Here is a 23,087-nt window from a genome sequence, read left to right on the forward strand (position 1 = left end):
TCCTGGGCTCAAGTGATCCTCCCACCTCAGCCTCTCGAAGTGCTGGGGTTACAGGTGTGAGCCACCACACCTGGTCAGGTTATATTTTCTAAAGCACTCAAGTGACCTACAGTTTGTTTGAAGCACAATAGTTATTGTATTGTTTTGCTTCCATGACTTCATTTAATCTTGACAATAAACCTTACATTATCAGTCCCACTTTCTAGATGAGGAAACTGGAGCCCCGAGAGGTTACGTGATTTGCCTAAGTTCACACAGCTTGTAAGCAACAGAGTTAAATCCAAATTCAAACCTGTCTCAAGCCCCTGCCTCTGAGTCTCACAACTGGATTTCTTTTCTCCATTTAGATTGTTGAATTGAGAGTTGCAAGAACTGAGTTCTAGCTTCTGCTCTACCCTTAATCAGCTGTGTGATCTCAGGCAAGTTCCTTCCCTTCTCGGCGTCTGTTCCCAGAGGCGAAAAATGGAAGTGGTTGGCTAAGATGACAACTAAGGGTGCTTTATGCTTTGGCCATCTATATCAGGATGAGGGAAGCCACGGGGGAAAGGGAATGTGTGAACGTGGTGCAGAGGTGAACACGTCCCTCCTCAAGCCTCACTTTCATCATCTGTAAAACAGGAATCACGAAGACACACATCACATGGCAGTTTAGTATATTAAATACAATAATGAAAAGTACTTAGCCCTCACCCAAACATGTCGTACGTGCTCGATAAGTGTCAGCCCTTATTCCTTCCTAATATGCCTGCAGGGCTCCAGTATGCTTGGATTCCCGTAAGCTTTCACTTCTGGGAAGGTCAAAGGACCATGTTTGAGAGAAGAGGACTGATCAAAGTAGGAGAAAGGAAGTCAGGTAAAATTACTGTCTAACAGGAATGTGTGCTGTTGCCCTTTATTGGTTTTACATATGAGTCAGTTTACAGATACTTTCAGGAGCATGTAAGTGTGAAATTGAAAAGTGTCACTGCGGGACAGCCACGAGCCACCACCGCACTGGTGACAGAAAAGGGAAGAAGAGCAAGCAGGGTTGGCACAGTGGGGAGAAGAAAGGAGAGAGGCAGAATTGAAAAGGCGGTGATGGGAAAGGGCAAAAAGATAACCAAATAGGGAGCAAACTGGTTTTAAAGCTCAAGGCTTGTGGCCAGGCGCGGTGGCTCACACCTATAATCCCAGCACTTTGGGAGACTGAGGCGGGTGGATCATGAGGTCAGGAGTTCGAGACCAGCCTGTCCAACACGGTGAAACCATCTCCACTAAAAATACAAACATTAGCCGGGCGTGGTGGCACCTGTATTCCCAGCTACTCAGGAGGCTGAGGCAGAATCACTTGAACCTGGGAGGTGGAGGTTGCAGTGAGCTGAGATTGTGCCACTGCACTCTAGCCTGGGTAACAGCGAGACTCTGTCTTAAAAAAAAAAAAGTTCAAGGCTTGTGATGTATGTTCAACACACGCTACTATTTGACTTTAAACATGCCTCATACCCACTTGTCCTTTTGCTCAAGCCATTTCCTCTGTATGGAATTCCCATTCCTGGTCGTAGACACTGCTCAAGGCCTGCCTAGCTTTCTCTGAATCCCCCAAAAGAGCCTAGAACACTACCTGACATGCAGTAAAATTCAATAAATGGTTTTCGAATTGAATGCAATGATGAATGTGTTCCTCAAGCTTATGATTATTTACTATTTCAAGCAGATGAAGAAACACTCCAAACAATTCGCTGCAGGTGACCAAAAGATGATCATGGCAAAGTTCCCTGTCTTGTTTGGGATAAGAGTGAAGATCTCCAGGGACCCGTTCTGTGGTGGAAACACTTTGTTCCAATAATAATGAAAACAAGAATAACAAGGAAAAATAAATATATATTGCCTTTAGTCCCAGCTACTTGGGAGGCTGAGGCAGGAGGATCGCTTGAGGCCAGGAGTTTGAGGCTACAGTGAGCCATGATGGTACCTGTGAATAGCCACTGCACTCCAGCCTGGGCAACACAGTGAGACCCCATCTCTAAAAATGTATGTGTATGTGTGTATATGTATGTGTGCATATGTGTAATATATATCACACACATATGTACATGTGTATATATACATATATATACACACACACACACAGAGAATAGACTATGTCCCAAACACTATTTCTAAGTACTTAATCCATAATAAAGTATTTAACCCTCAAATCAAATCTGTGAAAAAGTAGCAGTTGTCAGCCCCATTTTACAGTGGAAACTGAGTAGGGTGACCAACCGTCCCAGCTTGTCCCAGTCTGACGGGGCTCCTGGGATACAAGACTTTCAGTACTAAAACCAGAAAGAACCAGGCACACTGGGATGGGAATACCCTAACGCTGAGGCACATAGAGATTAAGTAAATGTCCCAAGGTTAGTGAGTGGCTAGGCCACGATTATGAACTCAGGGCCTTCATCACCTCCGCTGTGCAGGTACAGACAGAGACAAAAATGAACCCACGAAACCATGGCAGTGTTAAGGTATTTCCATCCCAGTGTGCCTGGGACTTTCTGGTTTTAGTCCTGAAAACTCTCACATCCCAGGAGCTGTCCACTATGCTTTCCAGCACGCAGCCTGGCATAAAGAGGTCCTCAAATGATTGTCCCAACTGTACTCCAGCTGTAGTACTGACTAGAGCCCTAAGACCACGGGAAAGTCATTTAACATCTCTGGGCTGCAGCTTTTTCATCTTCAAATGAAGGGCTCAAACTAAATCAGGAACACTAAATGGGCTCCCTTGCTCACAGCAGAAAAAACTGATTGGGCCACTGTTTCTTGCTATACTGGAACTTGGGCCTCAGAGTCCTTCTCACCCCTGCACCTGGGGCAGTCCCCATCCATTTGTAGGTGATGCTGAGCATGGTCTCTAAAGCTGGCAGCTTTACCTTTGTAGTCTGCCGTTAGCTAAAGTAGCTTTCCTGAAATGGTTTTGATCGCTTAGGATCTGGTACTCAGACTACCATCCAAAGAGAGGAAGTATACAAATGGCCACAGCATCTGCAATGGTAGGAACAGTCTCCATAGACTGGCAGTAACCATGTCCAACCCTGTGTTACGTACTCCTCATAGTACAGCAAGGTGAATGAGGGCAGGGACTCTGGAGAGACTGCCCAGGCTCTGAATCCTGGCTTGCCATTTACTGGCTGTGTGACCTTGAGCAAGTTACTTAATGTGTTTCTCAATTTCCTCAATTACAAAACGAGGACTATAATGGTAGCTACCTCATAGGGTTGTTACGAGGATTCAGTGAGTTAACAAAATACTTAGCATAGTAGGTGCTGTTTTAAATATTTTTTTAAATTTTATTCCTACCAGAAGGAAATTGGGGCTGTATGTGTATTATTAGAATCCTCACAAACATATCTGAAGTAGATACGATTTAGCAGATGAGGAAACTGAGGTTGAAAGAAATTAAGTTGCCCAAGGTCACACCTAGCCAGCTTAACAGTAAAGCCAGATTCAAATCCTGATTCCAAAGCTTTTTTTCTTAGCCATAATGCCGCCCTGCATCTCAGTAAACACTTGAACACTTATGAAAATAATCGGTGGTGAAAGAAAGGGGATTCTTGATTACCTGCAGGGGCTGCTAACCTGTACTACACTCCTACGTTCAGTATCTGCTTGTTCCGTACCGGCATTGCTGACTTCCAGGACCTGGGGCATTGTTTTCCTCACTGGCTCTGAGAATGCCACCTACTTTACCCCTGCCTGTCCACACCAATGGCAGAGAGAGGTGATGCCAACAGATTTGAGCATCAGCCTACGGGAAAACACAACACACCGTTAAGTCTCCAACTTCTGAAAAATAGGAGAGAATCTTTAAGATTCAGGTTATTGGTCTTCTTGTATCAGTAAAGTGAGTATTTTATAGATCTGTATCTTTCAGGGAATTGAGCAAACACAGATTAAATGAGTGAAGGGATTAAGCATCTTGGTACCTATGCTGTCTCTTATCTACCTCTCTCCTCTAGGGATCCTCCTAAACCTATCTTTTTGTCTTAATAATCAGTTATTCACAAAAATATCTATTCTGGTAAACACCAGAGTTCCTAAAGGAAATGTATTCCTCACCATACATATTATGTCCAAAGGGAGTGAAATGATGTGTTTCTAGTTCTCATTCCATCAGGTGCCTTTTAAAAGCAGGAAAAGTGCTTAGCCTTCCCAAGGATGGGGCTTGGAGTTCCTCAAATGATAGTCAAAGAGGCCAGAAATTGGTTCCAGTCCTGCCTCTGCCCAAAGACTGCACACTCCCGATTTGGCTGGTAAGCAGGTCGCCAATTAGAACTGAGCAGTTTCAGGGCAGGTGACATGCAGCTGAGGTATTCTTCCATTACAGTGCCTTTACAGGAGGGCATGCCATGGAAAGGTCCACCAACATCAGAGCATCAAGATGCAGAAGGCCAACTCCACATTGACATGTTTAGAAACCAATTCAATGGCTCCAACTCCATAGATGATAAGGCAGGCAGGGAGGAAGTGATCTGAAAAAATACCGATACATGTTTTCGTCCAAAGGCTCTCCTGTTGCTTTTGGATAAAGCAGTTCTCATCAAGACCAATGAGCTGTTCCCATTCCTTTTTAGGATGGTTATATTTATGCAGGATCAACAGAAAGCAAGCTCTTGGCTGGTCACCATGACTCTCGGCTATACTGCTGAGAGAGAAACCCAGAGTTACCAGGCAGGGGAAAGGATCCTGGCAAATAATAGTGTTTGTACTTCTAGCATTTTGCTCTGGGAGCATGTGTGTATAGTAGGTGAAAGCAGATTAAAAAAAAAACAAAAATATTCCCAGGGAAGCCCTGAAGAAAGGTGGAAATGTTGAATGTAATGTTAACAGATTAAGATGGGGAAGGACTGCAAAGTATAGTGGTTAGGGGAAAACCTGGCTTGGAAACTTTAAATCCAGACTGTTACGTACTGTGCAACCTTGGAGAATCACCTCCTCTAATTCAAGGAGTCTGTTTCCTTCTTTAAAAACTGGTGAGATACTTGCTTCATGGGTGACCAAAATAATAATTGATTAATGAAATACTGGTGAAAGCAGCAGTGTACTCTCCCTAACTTATCATGAGGCTTAAACAAGGCAACACAAGGGAAGGGCGCAGCACCAGAACATGCACTATTACTCACCAGCTTGCCTTGGCACATCATGCCCTAATATCATCTGCTAACATTTACAGAGTACTTACGTGTGGGGCACAGTGCTGAGCCCGGGGTTTCTAGAATTAAGTCAAGGCTTAGATTGAGCCAGCCTTAAATTTGGGAGTTAGTACTGTTCCAGAGATTGTGAAGATCAGTAGAAAGTGCCTCCCACGAGGGGTTTAAGACAGTGCCTGGCATATACAAAGTACTCAAGAAAAGGCAGACTCTGACATCAAGGGCAAGCCCCATTTGCCTTGGGAACAACGGGGAGGGTGAGCAGGCTGACCTGAATCTGTTTTTCCCCTCCCCATTGAGTCATATCCTTTGCTGCCCGCTCTTAGCATTCCTGGTCAATCCCTAGCCTATACCAGGTACCTGGCTCTTCCAAAACAACCGTGGAAGGAAGCAGCTCAAGAGCTTGACGGTTAAGGTACTTAAAACAGAGAAAACTAGTCAGGAGGAGCAGCTGAAAGTCAAAGGGGCTTGTGGGTTCTGGGAATGTTATTTCTTGATCTGGATGCTCTGATAGTTACACGGATGAATTCACTTTGAGAGATTTCAACAACTTCTACAATTAAAACTGCGCACATTTCTGTTATAATTCAAACATTTTAAAAACAGGAACCACCCCTCTCCATCATCTAAAGCATAAAGCAGTCTTTCCCAAAGGGGTGCCACAACTGGGTCACAGGTCCACCAGGTCGGTCACCTGTGGCAGCACGCAGGCTTGTCGGCTGACCCTGGGAGCAGCACAAATACCATCACTGTTTGGTTAAGATTGGTAGGCACTACCTCAAGAGCCAGGAACAATATCCTCCTTAATCATGCACCAAATGAACAGTATCCTCAATCGCAAGTTTATTTCAAGGTTGTTTTTCCACCCAAGATCCATTTTATTCACTTGATTTTTAATTACTTTTATCTGCAACAAGAAGAGAGTGCACAAACATTTAAGGGTTAACACCCCTAGATCGCTCTTTACAAAACTGAGTATTAGCCTGACATCATTCTATATCTTACTCTTCACTGAGAATTAAATGCCTAGAATATCCCTTCCTCTGCCCTAACTTCCTTTCCCCATAAGCAACGGCTCAAAAACCTAAAATAAATTTCTATCACTTATCAAGTCAATGGATACAATACAGACTTTATGCTGGTTTTCTCTTTGAAAGTTTATTGTTTTCTTTTTTTAAAAAAAAAACCCTACACCTTTTATATTTTACATTCACCTCTCAGAATATTTAATGGTACCCGTTAACGATGTTATAAAAAAAGACTACCAGCTGCTTGAAATGGCTGCAAATTTACCATGTTCTGGCATTAAAGTGATTTCAACTCTTTGGAAAAATTGGTGTAACAGTAAGCACCGAGATTTCAAATTCCCAGATGAGAAACAAAAAAAAAAATTTAATCAAGAGGAAATTTATTTAGTAAAAATTCAAGGCTAAAGAAATGTTAGAAGGAAGCCAAAACCAAAAAACTGTAAAAAATACAATCCTCTCTCCAGAATTAGGTTAAAAAATACAGTCAACCCCACTTTAAACCCCATATTTCTTAGAAAAGATCCTGAACACAGGGTCTCATATACAAATACATGTAGCTTGATTTGCAGATCAGCCTCTGGGATCGATCTTACACTGGCCCCAGTTAGAAGTTCAAACAGAAAAATTAGGTCGTCAGACATCTATAATTACTAGTATCCGCATGAATGAAAACACCCTGGCTTTGGTACGGCTACAGAAATCCATCTGGAAATTATTCAAGAGCACATGGTTCAGGGAAAATGGGGTAGGCAGGGCATGGGGGAAGGGGAACACACAAAACCTCCAAGCAGAGATAAAATGAATATTGGAACACACCCGCAGCAAATACTGTACACAGACTTGAGGCAGATGCCTCTAACACAACACATACACAGGTTCTTGATCAGAATGGTCTGGACCAACCTTTTTCAAAGTAATCACTTGCAGGATATAGTTTAAACTTGGAAATTCATCTGGTGCCCTGGGGTCTAGTGAGAGACAAAGATCTTTTGGAATAATGGCCACCCAGGCTAGAAGCTAACCTCCTCCTTATCTAGAAACCTCAAAGTGTGTTTCCCCCTTTAGTTAGGCTTCTGCCCACCAGAGAAGTAACCCCATTTACTAACAGGAAGGCTGCTTCTGTTCCTGGTCACCAATGAGACCTGTCAGAACAGTTCAACTGCTGATTTTTCACCTCTGGGGTGACAAAGAAAAGATTAAGTCCTCTGGGATTAGAAATGTAATTTACTATGCTGATTCTCAAATGGACTTCTCATCTGTCCCCATTTTCACTAGGCCCAATTAAGGGTTGTGAGGACACCAAGAAGGCAGTAGTGGAGTCGAGACTACGACTAAGGGCACCCTCAATACCTTCAAAAGTCAGAGAGGAGAGAAGGCAAAAGTGCCCATACCCTGGTCTTCAAATAAATAGTTGCTTCACAAAAGTACAGAGGTCCCACCAGAGAAGGCCAGAAAAAGAGGCAACTTGTTGCTGCTTCAATGCAGAACCCCAGTGGTTATCAATACAATCCTCAACAATAAAAACAAACTTAGGTATACCGTTTAGGACAAAACACATGATCACTGAAAAACCCCACCTTCAACGGAAAAATACATGAAATACATCTCATTTCCATCACACGGCACTACATGAAAACCAACAGCTGCATGATATGCGACGTGACATACACATCGTATGTGTAACAGTTCAAGAGAGGGAAGTCCTGTCTCACCGCCAAGGCTAACAAACAAGAACAGGTGAAGCCTGTGTTTACAATGGGCTGGGTTCACTGTAGTAAACATCATAGCAGTCGGGGGGTGGAGGGCAGAGAAGAAACACAGAACCCCAGGCAACTTTTGATAATAGCGTCATTTATCCTGTTTTCTAAACAAGACTCCAACACCAGAAAAAAAAAAAGAGGAAAAAACAGATAAATTAAAACAAAAATCTATCTGTATAAGTCTTTACTTGTACAAGTCTGTAAGGTTTGGTCTCTGTAGAGCCAGAACTTCAGAGAAGGTGATTTAATTGTCATCACAGCCCCCCAACTTGCTATGGGGTATGTACATCAAGAGACAACATGAAGAGAATCACTTGAGACCAAATGAATTACTTACAAAGAAAGATTTCCTAGAATGTGTAAGTTCTACTGATTGCCCATAGAGACGCTAACAGTTGCTCTAACCCCCAAATGTTTAAACATCTCAAGATGGCAACACGAGTTATAGAAAACCCCAACACTCATCACCCAATGAATCATTTCTCCAATCATGGGAATGAGGGAAGGATGTAGGAAAGGCTGTTTCATCAGGACTCATTAGGGAGGTTGTCAGTCCAGAGGCAGCCACAGCAGAGCTTTCCTTGTCTTCAACCTGGGCCAAATGAAGCTGTGAGTGCTCAGCAACTAACAACAAAGTTCTCCGCAGGTTTGGAATGGCCAACGTACAAAAATGGCATCAGCCACAAGAGTGAAACTTGAATCGTGCATGAGGGTCTACAGATCACTGATTATTGCACTATCAGACTCACCTCCCACCCATAAGAGATTACCCAGATAATCAGCCTGTGGCACCTACTACTACTGCCAACTTGGGAACAAGGGAGAGGAAGGAATTCCAAATGAAAACTTCTGAAACGTTCTAGCTTAAGCTAGAACAAATGTTTGAATAAATCACCTGCATTAAATAACATTTAAAATATGGTACCTTCAGCACATTATAAATATGAAATGTCCCCTCCCCAAACCCCATTTACTTCAGTGCACATAGTCAGTCTCCCAGGCAAGGTTTTCCATCACTCAGCCAGTGGAATGGATGGCGTGCGCCAGATGTCACACAAAGCATTTATTTCTCCGAGAAGTCTGAGAGCCAGGAGAATTCATCTCCTTCTGCTAGGACCTCTGCCCCAAGCTTCTGGGGAAATAGTGAATTGGGCTCAATGGGGAAAGTAGCTACATGATCCACTAATCGGATTCAAAACATGAAAATGCACTGGAGAGTGTATCCCTTCCTGCTCTTCTCCATGATAGAGAGACCTAAAGATAATTAATAGAAACAGCTGTCCCTTCAAACTCAGAGGTTTTCAAAAACAAGTATAAGCAAAAAATAAAGAAAGAAAAGGAAAGTAAATCAAACCCCCAATACTCCTGAAAGTAAAATAGTCTCCTGGTGACCGATCTCTGGAAGAAGTTGAGGCAGAAAAGACTGACAAAGTTGGAAGTGACCGGCCGTAAAAGTGTCCTAAGGAATCCACGACAGTGCTCTCCATTTCCAAGGCTGAGTAGCTATTCCCAGGAAGTTAACATTTTTCTATTAAGAAGAAAACAAAACAAAACAAAAAAAAATAAAACCCACTCCAGAAAAAGGGTCAAGAGAAGAGCACTGCAGAAAGTCAAGCAGCTGAGCGTCGGCGGATCACAAAGAGCCCGCGCTGAAGCTGGCCCAGGTAGATCCTCATCTTGGTGCTGTCACTTGTCTTCCTCACCCAGATCTGCAGGGGAGAGGAAAGGGAACAAGATGAGAAGTTCAATACAGAACAGCAAATCTCCCACACCATCAAAATATCGGCACGAGTGAGACGCAGGCAGAAAGCTGGTAGCCTCTTGCTGGAATAAACTGTCTCAACTTGTGAGGACTTCATAAGCACCTCTGACCTCGGGCCATCTAAAGGCATGCCTCTGGGAACAGGCATCAGCCTTGAACTCACTTCTCGGCCATCTCTCTCACACCTGTGATTACAAAAATGGAAAGCACTGCAACCTTGGGTTCCATTTCTGCCTTGATCTTAAAGACGCTTTTAAATTTGGTTTGATTACTGCGTTATCAACACTCGAGACATCTTTTCATAAACACAAACTTTCAATCAAATTTGGAAGTATTTTCCTTGCCCCAAAGGACTTCCACATTATATAATCTCTGGTTTCCTGGCAATGAAGGCTAATGGTTGTGCAGAAAAAGGGGGAAAAAATACCAACAATAGAAAAATGCCCACTAATGAGCTAAGGCCCAATTAGGATCATGAGAAGGTTGAAGCACTTCCGAGAGTCCTTCCCTCCTCACCATATCCCTCTCCCCCAGACAGTATCAGATTACAGTGCATTTTACAGGGCAGATGCATTCTTCCATTGAACTGAGAATGAACTCTTGCAACAGGGGGACTGCCAGGGCTGACAAGTGCACTCAATAAGGGGCATCCTAAAGCCATGGGTGAGAAGGGGAGCTGCTGCCAGTCACCTGACCCCCTGAGCCAGGGTTACTGAGCTCTGTGTGCCAGACACTGTGCTGATAAGGCTGAGCTTTTTCACCCGCAAGACACCCTATGAAATAACTACTATCATTGGCCCCATTTTAAAGAAGAGGAAACCAAAGCTCAGCAAGGCTGAGTCACTTATCACGATGTGAATTCTGATGTCTGACATCAAAGCCCCTGGCTCTTCTCTACCAAAGCAGTCTCTGGCTTCTTCTTGCCTGTTTTTCTGTAACATGCAATTAAATGGAGCCAAAAGCACAGTTTTTTGAAAGGTCTGCATCTCACCCAAAGATACAAGTTTACAGATTTATCTCCTCCTTCCTGGACTCAACTTTCAGGTTTTAAAAAAGCTTATTCTCAGTTTCATCTCAATTTCTTTAATGTGATTATTGAGCAGTAGAGACTTTAAAGTCAAATGCACTGGCTTAAAAATTTAAAAAGTTAAAGACCTCACATGAAACTAGGCCTCCAAGGGACCTTGCAGAATCATTTTAAACCAAAAACTGATCCCAAGAAAAGCTAAGTCAGGGAGTCATCAACACACTCAAGAGCTACCCACCAAACCTGCTTGGAGTCGAGCTATGCTAAAGCCAAATAGCTCCAATATCACCCAGAATGTAATCTGAAAAATGAGCTGGAACACTTCCAAGAAATGAGAACGGTTTCGCCATTGCCAGTTGCATATCTTCAGTGCACTGAAGCTTCTTCCTTCCAGGAGACATGTTTCAGTGTCACCATTTCTTTGTCAGATCTCACTGACACTCTATTATGTCAAGACGTGACAATATTCGGCAGAGAGAGAGAAAAACAATCTAACTTGCATTTCTATTTTTCTGAAAAATCTTGAGGTATCACAGAGGAGAATAATGCACTGGTTCTGAAGTTAGGGTCAGGTACTAGAAGGCCACAGGGGCTTGCAGAACAACCCAGCCAGCCAGGAGCAAATGCTTATCATGAAATCGTGACACCTCTTGGCTGAGGAACAGGTCTCTCTATTAGCTTCCCTGTTCTGGTTCTGACTTGGCTTGAGGGAACTCACACAGATCCTCAGCCCAGAGAAGAATGGCATTCATTTATCTAGAAGGCTCTCCCTAACTTCTAAGTAAACAATCATTTTGTAAACTAGTCACATTTCAGGGCATTTTCAATTCAGGAAGCTGGAAGAATAGTAGAGGCTTAAGTTATTTCATAATCCAGTTTCACTAGATTTACTGTGCACTGGCACAAATAAGTTACAGAGGGTAGACACATAAAAATCAATTTCTTTGCAGACATTTGTGGACTGATAAAAGATCAAGCCAATCCAGCTATTAAAGTTTTTAACTTTTTTTAACTAACAATATAAGTTACACATTGCAGACATACTCCTCATGAAGGACCACTTGGAGAACTCAGAGGGCAGTCACATCATCCTCAGGTGTAACCCTCTGAGTTGACTTTAAAACCAGACCCCATCCTGCAGGAGTGTCTCGAGGAGACCAAAAACCAAGGGCATGAGCCTGGCAACTTGTTTTGAGGCACAATAGGACATCTCAGCTAGGAAAGATGGCAGGCAAGTGGCGTGTGGGTCATTTCAGGTCAGTACTCATTTAGTGAGCACTTACTGGGTGCCAGACGCTGTGCCAGGGCCTCACTTAATCCTCACAGCAAGAAACAAATCTACTGGTATGTGTGAAAGTTCTAACAAAACAAAACCAAGATGGAGTATGCTCCACAGGCAAGCTCCATTCTCAGTAGATGGTTACCTTAAAAAGCAGCAGGAGTTGGCTGGGCACGGTGGCTCACACCTGTAATCCCAGCACTTTGGGAGGCTGAGCCGGGTGGATCACAAGGTCAGGGGTTCAAGACCAGCCTGACCAACACAGTGAAACCCCATCTCCACTTCAAAAAAAATACAAGTTAGCCGGGCACGGTGGTGGGTGCCTGTAATCCCAGCTACTCAGGAGGCTGAGGCAGGAGAATCACTTGAACCTGGGAGGTGGAGGTTGCAGTGAGCCAAGATAGCGCCACTGTACTCCAGCCTGGGCAACAGAACGAGACTCTGCCTCAAAAACAACAAAAATTAAAATAAAGAAGCAGGAGTTGAATGTACAGACACCAACTTGCTTTTTGTTCTTTCCTGGAATCTAGCTCTGTGGCTGCCAAATCAGTGGCTGTACAGGGAGTTCACAAACATCCTATCGAATAGACAAATCTGCATACATTGTAGTCAAGCAAATGTAAGGGCTTTTCAAGGATGATTTTGACAATGTGCAATTTCTGCCTGACTTTATTTCTGCCTGACTTTAGAATCTAACCCACATAGAAGACGTGACCCCACTGTACTTCCTTGGTGGCACTTTCATTTCAGGTTTGTCCTATCAACACTTCACAGTACACGTTTTGCTTTCCTAAAGGTGAGGAAGTGTGGTTCCCACCTCATTGGCTCCTACAGAACTGATCACGCAGCTCAGTTTCTGGTTGTCCTTTGACTCCAGATAGATGGCCTGGCTCTTGTGGTACCTGACAAAAACAAGGCACATATTTTTAAAAAGGGAAGGACAGAGAGAGAAAGTGAAAGCCAAACAAAATGAAAACACCATCACAACAAAAATTATAATTAAAGAAATCTTAATAATTTACATTTGAGGACTAGCCTGGACTTCCAATGAAGGTTAATTTAAAGGCTTCCATCCTTAGATGAGAAGACCACCTAATCTTCTTTGGGATCTACAGCTTACACTCCTTGGTCCCTCTATGGAGGGGAAAAAAGAGGCTGAGGAAAGGGGTTGGAAAACTATATATTTTTCCCTTTTTTTGGACTATATGACCCAGTACAAAAGTAAATTAAAATTTTAAATAAAACTCTGTTCCCTCTTTCTGGCCCCACCCCAGGACACTGAAGAAGGCTTGATAGACAAAACAAATAAATAGGCTTAAGCAACTGTTATTTATTTTCTATTTGTCCAAGTCAGTCACCAACAAGAAGGAAGGCTGACTTCAACCCTTTAGTCACTCATTCAAAAATACTCATTAAGCACTTACTGTGTACCACTGACTATGCTGGTGGTTGGGGACAGACAGTGAGAAAAGCCACAAGGTCTCCACTATCACAGAGCTTCAAATACACTGGGGATAAAGAACATTAAATAACCACACCTGGTATGAGCTAATCAGGCAAAGTTCCAAGTGTCTATACCAAAGGGTATTTAATTTGGACATTTGGGAAAGCTGCTTTGAATAACGTAGATAAGACAAACACTCCCCTTTCAACTCCTGCATCTACTGTCGACCTATAGCGTAGGGCCACTTCTTATTTCTACATGTTCAGGGACAAGGTCAAGGATGAAAGTGAAGCTGCTGGGGGCCAAAGCCCAGATGGACAACAGCAGCTGCCACAGGATGAAGGAGCCCCTGCTGGATTACAAGACTTGGAAATATTAGCGGAGCTGCAGCTAGCAACTCCCGCCTGGGCCAGCCCCACATCGGTTAATAACATAAACTTTGGTTCATTTTGGCTGCAAAGATCTGGCTAACCAGACCCATAAACTCGTGTAAATTCAGCAAAACGCATCTCCCAGCAAAGCATGATTGCTTATTCTGTTTTGCTGGTATAACAAAATAACCTACTGCCAAGACATCACAGTACAGGATGCACTTCACTCCCATAATGAACTTTTTCCAGTCTAGGGTCTCAATTCTCTTTAACCTGCTACTTATGAACTGAAAACTCAGGTTTTCAGGTCAATGTACTTTCTGAAAATACTGTTAAAAGAAACAGAATTTTAGGCCAGGCACAGTGGCTCATGCCTTTAATCCCAGCACTTTGGGAGGCTGAGGCGAGCAGATCACCGGACATCTGGAGTTCAAGACCAGCCTGGCCAACATGGTGAAACCCCATCTCTACTAAAAACATGAAAATTAGCCAGGCGTGGTGGCAGGCACTTGTAATCCCAGCTACTCAGGAGCCTGAGGCAGGAGAATCGCTTGACCCCGGGAGGCAGAGGTTGCAGTGAGCCAAGATCACACCACTGCACTCCAGCCTGAGCAACAGAGCAAGACTCCATCTTAAAAAAAAAGAGGGCCGGGTGCAGTGGCTCAAGCCTGTGATCCCAGCACTTTAGGAGGCCGAGACGGCGCGGATCACGAGGTCGGAGATCGAGACCATCCTGGCTAGCTAACACGGTGAACCCCGTCTCTACTAAAATACAAAAAAAAAACTAGCCTGGCGGAGGTGGCGGGTGCCTGTAGTCCCAGCTACTCGGGAGGCTGAGGCAGGAGAATGGCATGAACCCGGGAGGCGGAGCTGCAGTGAGCTGAGATCCGGCCACTGCACTCCAGCGCCTGGGCGACAGAGTGAGACTCTGTTCAAAAAAAAAAAAGATAAAAAAAAAAAAAGAATTTTAAATTCAATTAGAACAGCAAGAATGGTTTAAATGCAAGTTTTAAAGTTGCTTTCGGCTCTATATTAGTTGGTAAACTGGCAGGGGACCCTCATTATGCTAAACATGTACTATCAAGGTCCGAACTGTACAATGCCTAAGAAAAAGCTAAGTTCATACTAACACTCTAACACTTCCCCTGATTTCTCTCTCACATCTGAGTTTGCTCTCCTATCTAAATAGTCATGTCTTGAGTAATGGTTAAAATAAAAATACAGAGGGAGAATACTCACAGTTATTCTAAAGGGACCAGAAGTTATTAAAGAGATAAAGACACAAAACAAAATGTAACTACCCTCAAGTCATTCTGATACAACTTTCTAAACACTTTAATAAAGAAAGGTCATGGATGTGGTGTAGAATATTACAAGTGCGGAAACATGCTCAATATGCTGCTAACAAAAAACAAAACTATGTCCACTATGTTCCTGTGTTTATGATAAAACATACACGTTACAGCTGGGTGCAGTGGCTCATGCCTGTAATCCCAGCACTTTGGGAGGCCGAGGTGGGTGGATCACTTGAGGTCAGGAGTTCAAGACCAGCCTGACCAACATGGTGAAACCCTCGTCTCTACTAAAATTACAAAAATTAGCCAGCACAGTGTGGGTGCCTGTAATCCCAGGTACTTGGGAGGCTGAAGCACAAAAATTGCATGAACCCAGGAGGCAGGGACTGCAGTGAACTGAGATCATGCCACTGCATTCCAGCCTGGGTGAAAGAACGAGACTTTGTCTTAAAAAAAAAAAAAATCTGGCCAGGTATGGTGGTTCATATGGTGGCTCACACTTGTAATCCTAGCACTTTGGGAGGCCGAGGTGGGCAGATTGCCTGAGCTCAGGGGTTCGACACCAGCCTGGGCAATAAGGTGAAACCCCATCTCTACTAAAATATAAAAAATTGGCCGGGTGCGGTAGCTTACGCCTGTAATCCCAGCACTTTGGGAGGCCGAGGCGGGCAGATGATGAGGCCAAGAGATCTAGACCATCCTGGCAAACATGGTGAAACCCCGTCTCTACTAAAAATACAAAAATTAGCTGGGCATGGTGGCACGCACCTGTAGTCCCAGCTACTTGGGAGGCTGAGGGAGAGAACAGCTTGAACCCGGGAGGTGGAGGTTGCAGTGAGATAGCACCACTGCACTCCAGCTTGACGACAGAGCAAGACTGTCTCAAAAAAATATAAATAAATAAGTAAAATACAAAAAATTAGCCGGGCATAGTGGCGTGTGCCTGTAGTCCCAGCTACTTCGGAAGCTGAGGTAAGAATCACTTGAACCCGGGAGGCGGAGTCTGCAGTGAGCCAAGATTGCACCACTGTACTCCAGCCTAGGCGACAGAGCGAGACTCTGTCTCCAAAAAAAAAAAAAAAAACACATATACATGTTACATGTGTATCTGTGTATCATATCCTCACAGAGACCTTTTGAAGTAAAGAGCTGACTCTGGAAGGCTAGTCCAACAATTCTCATGAGATGCATTGTATTTTCCTTCAGTTGTACCTTGAACCCAAACCCAACACATTTAACTGACTTAAAAGTGAACACCCGGAGTAAATGATGCAAGCTGGTCTATTACCTCTGAGAAGTGGTCTGGAACTTGGGAACGTGGCCACCTCCCAGATCCGCCTCCTCTGGAATCACTGAACAGTGGTGGCCTGAATGTCCACCATTGGTCCCCATTTGCTCCAAAGTAGAGGTGGCCAACATGCTTCCCAAAGCAGCCAACTTCCAAACCAACTGATCCCCAGGTCCCCGCTGAATCAGTCTCTGTGACCTTCAAGGGATCCTCATGCACTACACGATGTCTTGGGGAACCACTATCCCTAGATATCAAATCTATTAGATTATTTGAATTCTCTGAAAAGTCCTTAGATATTAAAGGGTGCAGGGCTCATACCTGTAATCCCAGCACTTTGGAAGGCTGAGGCAGGAGGATCACTTCAGCTCAGGAGTTTGAGGATAGCCTGGGCAACATAGCAAGACCTCATCTCTACTAAAAATCAAAAAAATATTAGCCAGGCATGGTAATGGAGGACTGTAGTCCCAGCTACTCGGGAGGCCAAAGCAGGAAGATCGCTTGAGCCAGGGGGATCAAGGCTCCAGTGAGCTATAATCACACCACTGCACGCCAGCCTGGGGGACAGTGAGACCCTGTCTCAAAAAAATAAAAAATAAAGTGTTCATGCGGGGGGGTTTTAAAGATGAAACCAAAAAGTACGTGACAACCTTAACATACAAATTTACTTTTCATTTCTAACGAAAATCAAAGGGGGGAAGAAATTTAAAATACGTTTAGATATAAAATGTGCTGTGACGCAACATCAATAGGGTAGTAAAATGTGCATTTTTTTTTTTTTGGCCAATTAACCTGTTTTACAAGCTGCAACTCAGCTGCTGAAAAAAGATATTTAAATAGCCTCAAAGAATAAGCCCCAAATGTCAAACTGACTTTATTACTTTGTTACTAATGGAAATTCTGACCTGGGAATCTCTACAATTAAGTTCTTAAAGCTTTGAACCACTACTATTAAACGCAACAAAACTAGAAATTACCACTACTGTACTATTTTCGAAAAGCAATTTCTTAAGAAGGTGGGCACAAAAGTGGGGCAAGGAGGTAGGAAAAATAATTTAATTTTCTATCCTACTGAGAAATCCTGGTGTTAACACTTTATTTCCCCAATAAGTGAGTCCATGTTACAGAACCTCAAGGAGTCCCAATTCTTCTATTAAATATTCACTGTTAAGTCTTTTGTGTCAACCGAAGGCTGGAGGGGAAAATGCACTTGGGCAAGCGGGTGGCTTCATTTCTGACTCACAGGCAGCCCCTGATTTAAATGAGGAGAGAAAAACAGAAGTCCACCCGTACCATCAATTAGTTATTTTCAAATACTTACTTTTCACAGTATTTTTTGAGAGGTCATTAGTCCAAATCAAAATGTGAGCGAAACTTACATAGCATGATATAGAATGCCTTAAAAGCAGTATAAGACCAAGGCAAAGGGAAAATCCTTATCTTTCAAAATGAAAGGGAGCTTGGCAAGTATTCACACCAAGATGCGATGCCTGAATCCCATTTGTTTTGCTGAAGTAATTTAAAACTCAGCAAGACATCTTCTGCCAAAAATATGGCTGCACCAAAATACTCTACACGCCTGGAAAGAGCATAAAGCAACGTAGCTGATCTCTCAGCCACAGGCCACGTCTGCCGAAGAGAGAAAAACAAAACCTCCAAACTGATACAAAAGCCAAACATGAGTCTGGTGAGATGGGAGAGGCTGGCTCTGCACCAGTGAGCAACTCAGCCAGTATTCCCAGGAACACTCTTCAATTGTCACTGGGGAAGAGAGAGACCCACCTTCAACAACTGCATTATGATCTCTGACTGCCAAGGCCAAAAATGAAAAGTATACGGAATAGAGAAGAAAACAACACTCTCACAGTATATTTAACAAGAGAATAAGCAATTTCAATTTCACTGAAGAAGTAAAATGCATCCAGTGACATTATTTTCTACGTTGCTGCTGCTGATGTAAGAAAGATGGTGAAAATTCCTCCAAAATGCTTAGTTCTAACACATCAAATCTGACCATTTTGTTTACATTAGGAAACACCGGACACTGTGGATCCTTTCTTTAAAAAAACAAGAATTTTATTTTACTGCATTTTCACCCTCAAGACATGTCTCATCAAGTCTGAGGATTAAGCTTAGAAGGAGGAAGATTCAAAGCAACACAATTAACAAAATGAACATGACTGGAAATATCACATGGCTTTAAGACTCATAGATCCGTAAAAATGTTAGTGATAAATCTCATCATTTTCAAAGATGGTTCTTATGTGTGGGCTTGATCTTTAAAGGTTATTTGGTTTTCATTATTAGAAACATTTTTCATCTCATTTTGCCCTTCTTGGTGTTAAGCTGTTAGAGCCTGCCACCTAGTGGCGATGTGTTCTGAGACATAATGTTAAGATACAACGCAAACCGACCTTTCTGAAGAAGGCCAAAGAAAACCAAATCAGAGGGGAAGAAGTCATTAAGACCAGCCTTAGCGATAAAGTGAGCCTCCAGCATCTACTGGGTAATTAACTCACTGCAACTTAGTAGGTGGAAATGGTTTCTTTCAGGCATGACAAGAACCCGAAGCATTTTTGACAAGTACAATGTTATCAAGTAACCAACCTAATACAATGCTGGGTTTTTTTAAGAATTCAAAATAAATATTACCCCAATTTTGGAAGTTTTGGTTAGATACTGAAACTCAAAGGGTCATTATACAGCCATTATAAATGATAATTACAGACACCTTATAGTAACCCAGAAAAACATTCTCAGTATAAAACCAAACGGAAAGGCAAAGCAAACCATATGTCCACTATGACTTAAAATGAATAGAGAGTATGCCTGCATATGGACAAAGAATAAAAAGAAATATAGCAGAATGAAAAGACCTGAGAAATGATGGCAGTATCCATTTCATACCTAGCAGAAAGTGTTAATACAGAAGAAATGTTTGTTGAATAAACAAAAGTATGAGCTTTCAAGGTTCTTCCATACTGTTTTGCCATTACCTTTCCAATGAAAAATGCTAGGTGGTCTGAAGGTTTCAAAGAGTCTTCAGTGTAAACTAGGAATGCAGCAGGACACGGTGGCTTATGCCTGTAATCCCAGCACTTTGGGAGGCCGAGGCAGTCAGATCATGTGAGGTCAGGAGTTCGAGACCAACCCGGCCAACATGGTGAAACCTCGTCTCTACTAAAAATACAAAAATTAGCTGGGCGTGGTGGCGGGTGCCTGCAATCCCAGCTACTCGGGAGGTTGAGGCAGGAGAATCGCTTGAACAGGGAAGGCGGAGGTTGCAGTGAGCTGAGATCACACCACTGCACTCCAGCCTAGCGACAGAGCAAGACTCCATCTCAAAAAACAAAAAAACAAACTAGGAATGTTTTAGGATACAGCTCCCCCAAGCAAGTATCCTTGATCACTTCTGCAGCAGGATCATGTAAGAAAAAAGGGTATGTGGCATCAAAACACATCTAATAACATCTTAGAAATTCACAGTGTACATTAGCATATCACAGGACCCAAAGGGTGCTACAAGGGAGAAACCCACTTATCTTAATTAACATGATCATCCCCCAAACCGATATGACCACAAAATCCTTTAATCTGAAGAGCACCTACTAACTTTAGCACACAGGGGCAGAGTTAAGAGGGGTCACAGGGGGACATATACCCCAGCCCCAGTTGGCAGGGGCACCATACAAGACAGCAGCCTGCAAATTCTAGTACAGAGACAGCAGAATGGAGAAGGAAGGGGAGCAGAACATGGTTTTGGGAAACACTGCTTTCAAAGATCTACCAGAAGTATTGGTTAAATGACTGGTAATACATTTTTTAATGGGTTTCTACTTTTAGTACTATGTAAGTTTAACAGCAGCCATGCTCTGAAATAACTACAATAGCCCTAGCCCTCTTTCCAAGTGGTTCGTATGAGACTTTTACAAGTAGTCCAGGTTTTCCTATAACATACCATCTTTTGTCATAGTACAGTTTGCCATCTTCTATCCGAGCTTCAAACCTCTGGGCTGGAGATTCCGCGGGTGTCGCAGGCAAGTGCTCAGGAGAGGATGGAGATGCTGGAGGAAACCAACACTTACATGACTAAGAATGTAACCAACACATGCGAGTCTACCAGTTAACATGCTTTAATTGAAACACTATCAGAATGTGGTAATAATCATCATTGAGCCCTTACAGTAATAATGCATAGGAATTCAGCAAAATTCTTGTATATTCCATCTAAACTTGATCATCAAAGCAACCCTGGGAAGTAGGCAAGGCACAGATTAACCTCATCAAATGGAAGAGACACCTGGGCTTCAGAAAGATTAAGGTCAAATGTGCAAATCTATAAGATCACTTAGAGTAGGACTAAAGCCCTGGTGATCAAAGGGCAAGTATTATGAAAATCTCTTAAAAATACAATCATTTTCAGCAGGGTGCAGTGGCGCACGCCCATAATCCCAGCACTTTGGGAGGCCGAGGTAGGTGGACCACGAGGTCAACAGATGAGACTATCCTGGCCAACATGGTGAAACCTGTCTCTAGTAAAAACACAAAAATCAGCCAGGCATGGTGGCGCGTGCCTGTAGTCCCAGCTACTCGGGAGGCTGAGGCAGGAGAATCACTTGAACCTGGAAGTCGGAAGTTGCAGTAAGCAGAGATCATGCCACTGCACTCCAGCCTGGTGACAGAGTGAGACTCCGTAATCCAAAACAGAAATCATTTCAAGAACTACTAAATTTACACACTCACACAACTCCCTCACCCCCTCCCCATCATGCATGCCTCAGAAGGTCAGGACGTCTCTGTGGACCGCAGAGGCCCCCAGGAAGACATTATCCAGAAAAAGAAGACTCTTGTTTTTCTTCCACAAGACTCAGGAAGTAGAGGGATGTGTGAGTAATCACGGTGCTTTAAACAAAAAAAGATGTCACCAATTCAGCATTCTAGTTGGCAACTAGCACTGATGATCTCAAGTGCTGTTCTGGAAGGAACAACTATGAATACTGAGCTGGTTGGTCTCTTCTATGAACTGCGAGTCAGAGCAGCCTTCGAATGCCTTACCAGAGTCAGGCCATGAAAAGCCACTGGAGCAGAACTGCCTAGGACTTGGCTTTAGAAAGCCAGTAATACTTAAAATCCTGGTTTCATTTTCAAAAATGGATGTGTACTTAAATCTTATGCCTGATGCCTACACAGAAGGAAACCTTTACCAGCCAATCAAATGTCTCTTTTACAATAAACCCTAAGAAAAAAATAAAAATAACAAAGCGGAGGTTAGGAAAAAAAAAAAGAAATCAGGGAGGGGTGTAGTTAAGGTCCCCTTCAGTTTTCGTGATGTCTACTCTTAGGCAAATGATAAACATTTCATTTTTGAAAATTGCAACAATTTCCTGACAGGTATTCACATGCTTTTCCAACAACATGATAAAAAGATTGCACAAATGCCAACACATCATGCACTCACCTGGTCTCTTGGGTGACTTAAGCTGTAGGAAGAATAACAACAAAAAATCTTAGAGAAAATCATTTCAGATGCAACTTCAGGTGTCAAAGGTATCACAATGATTTAACAAGTAACATGTTAACAAAGGAAAGCAGAAAACCACATAAGCCTGAGTTTTCAAATAAATCAAAAAAGCCAAACTGTACCTTATTTAATGTTCTCAGATCCTCCATGATCTGTTCATCTGTTAACAAATAGTTTAGCTGGGGTGTTGAGAGTTAAAGGACTCTGTGTGAAAAGTACAGTTTCCAAGCAAAGAGTAATCAACAAAATGGTACCAGTATTTTAGAATTTACAAAGTGTGATTTTGTTAAATGATGTTTCTACAGTAACAGTTTGCTGCTTAGAAATTTATGATTCTCCTACTAAATGTCATGGTACTTGAATACATAAAAGAATTCACATCCCCCACTGCTAGGATGAGAAGGTGGAATGAGCTTCATTAGGCATCTACAATAATACAGCACAGGAGACAGTAAAAATAAGAATTTCATCATGAATATATCAAGCGCTTTTGTTCCAAAGATCTAAAGACTCGCACAAACACACACACCCAAGGTAAGGCTAATCTTCCCTCAGCAACTGAAATCCTGTGGTGAAGGCGAAGCGACCTGAAGTGATGTCCTTTCCTGACGGCACACAAATGACTACGCCATTCTGGGCAGAGAGCTATTTACCATCTCCTCGAAAGGAACAGAAACAACACTTCTCCATCTTTCCTGTTTCCGTTACCATTTTTATGATGAAAGGGCTGCTGTATGTCTGACTGAAACCTCATTTGCTTTAATTTAAAAACAGTTTGCAATCCACTATATTACGGACATAGATAACAGAGGAGGTACCTAGAGGTAGATATTACTGCCTTCATTTTACGGTTGGAAGGTGGAAAATTACAGGTGAAAAAATTAAGGCACATCAGGTTTTCAGATGCCCCTGAATCTGGACGTTAGCATTAAAGCCAGGCTGAACTTGGCACGCAAAGCACCTTTCCAAATCACGACTCTCTATACATCTCTCCCATCAAAAGCAGTAGCAAATGAGGACTCCCACAAAAAGAGCAACCCCTAACCCCTGGACAAACATTTTCCACGTTTTCCAATTAAATATTACTATTTCTGTAGGACAACGGCCATGTATACCCTAGCAAATGGATCAACACAGGATTCCA

At 42.9% G+C, this 23,087-nt stretch overlaps 1 protein-coding gene across 1 annotated transcript in view; it reads right to left on the reverse strand.

The window, feature by feature from the left end:
* Window positions 1–6,040: 6,040 nt before the first annotated feature.
* SUDS3 (SIN3A corepressor complex component SDS3) overlaps window positions 6,041–23,087 on the reverse strand; it is a 43,009-nt gene continuing 25,962 nt past the window's right edge. Inside the window, exons 8-12 of the mRNA XM_017887883.1 lie at window positions 22,066–22,127; window positions 21,881–21,902; window positions 20,381–20,486; window positions 12,842–12,926; window positions 6,041–9,665 (exon numbers count right to left, since the gene is read on the reverse strand). Coding sequence (XP_017743372.1) covers window positions 9,567–9,665; window positions 12,842–12,926; window positions 20,381–20,486; window positions 21,881–21,902; window positions 22,066–22,127 — 374 coding nt within the window. The 3' untranslated portion in view covers window positions 6,041–9,566. The remainder of the gene's footprint in view (window positions 9,666–12,841; window positions 12,927–20,380; window positions 20,487–21,880; window positions 21,903–22,065; window positions 22,128–23,087) is intronic.

Source organism: Rhinopithecus bieti, unplaced genomic scaffold (assembly GCF_001698545.2).
Source record: "Rhinopithecus bieti isolate Rb0 unplaced genomic scaffold, ASM169854v2 scaffold_17010, whole genome shotgun sequence".
In the NCBI taxonomy this organism is placed as follows: domain Eukaryota; kingdom Metazoa; phylum Chordata; class Mammalia; order Primates; family Cercopithecidae; genus Rhinopithecus; species Rhinopithecus bieti.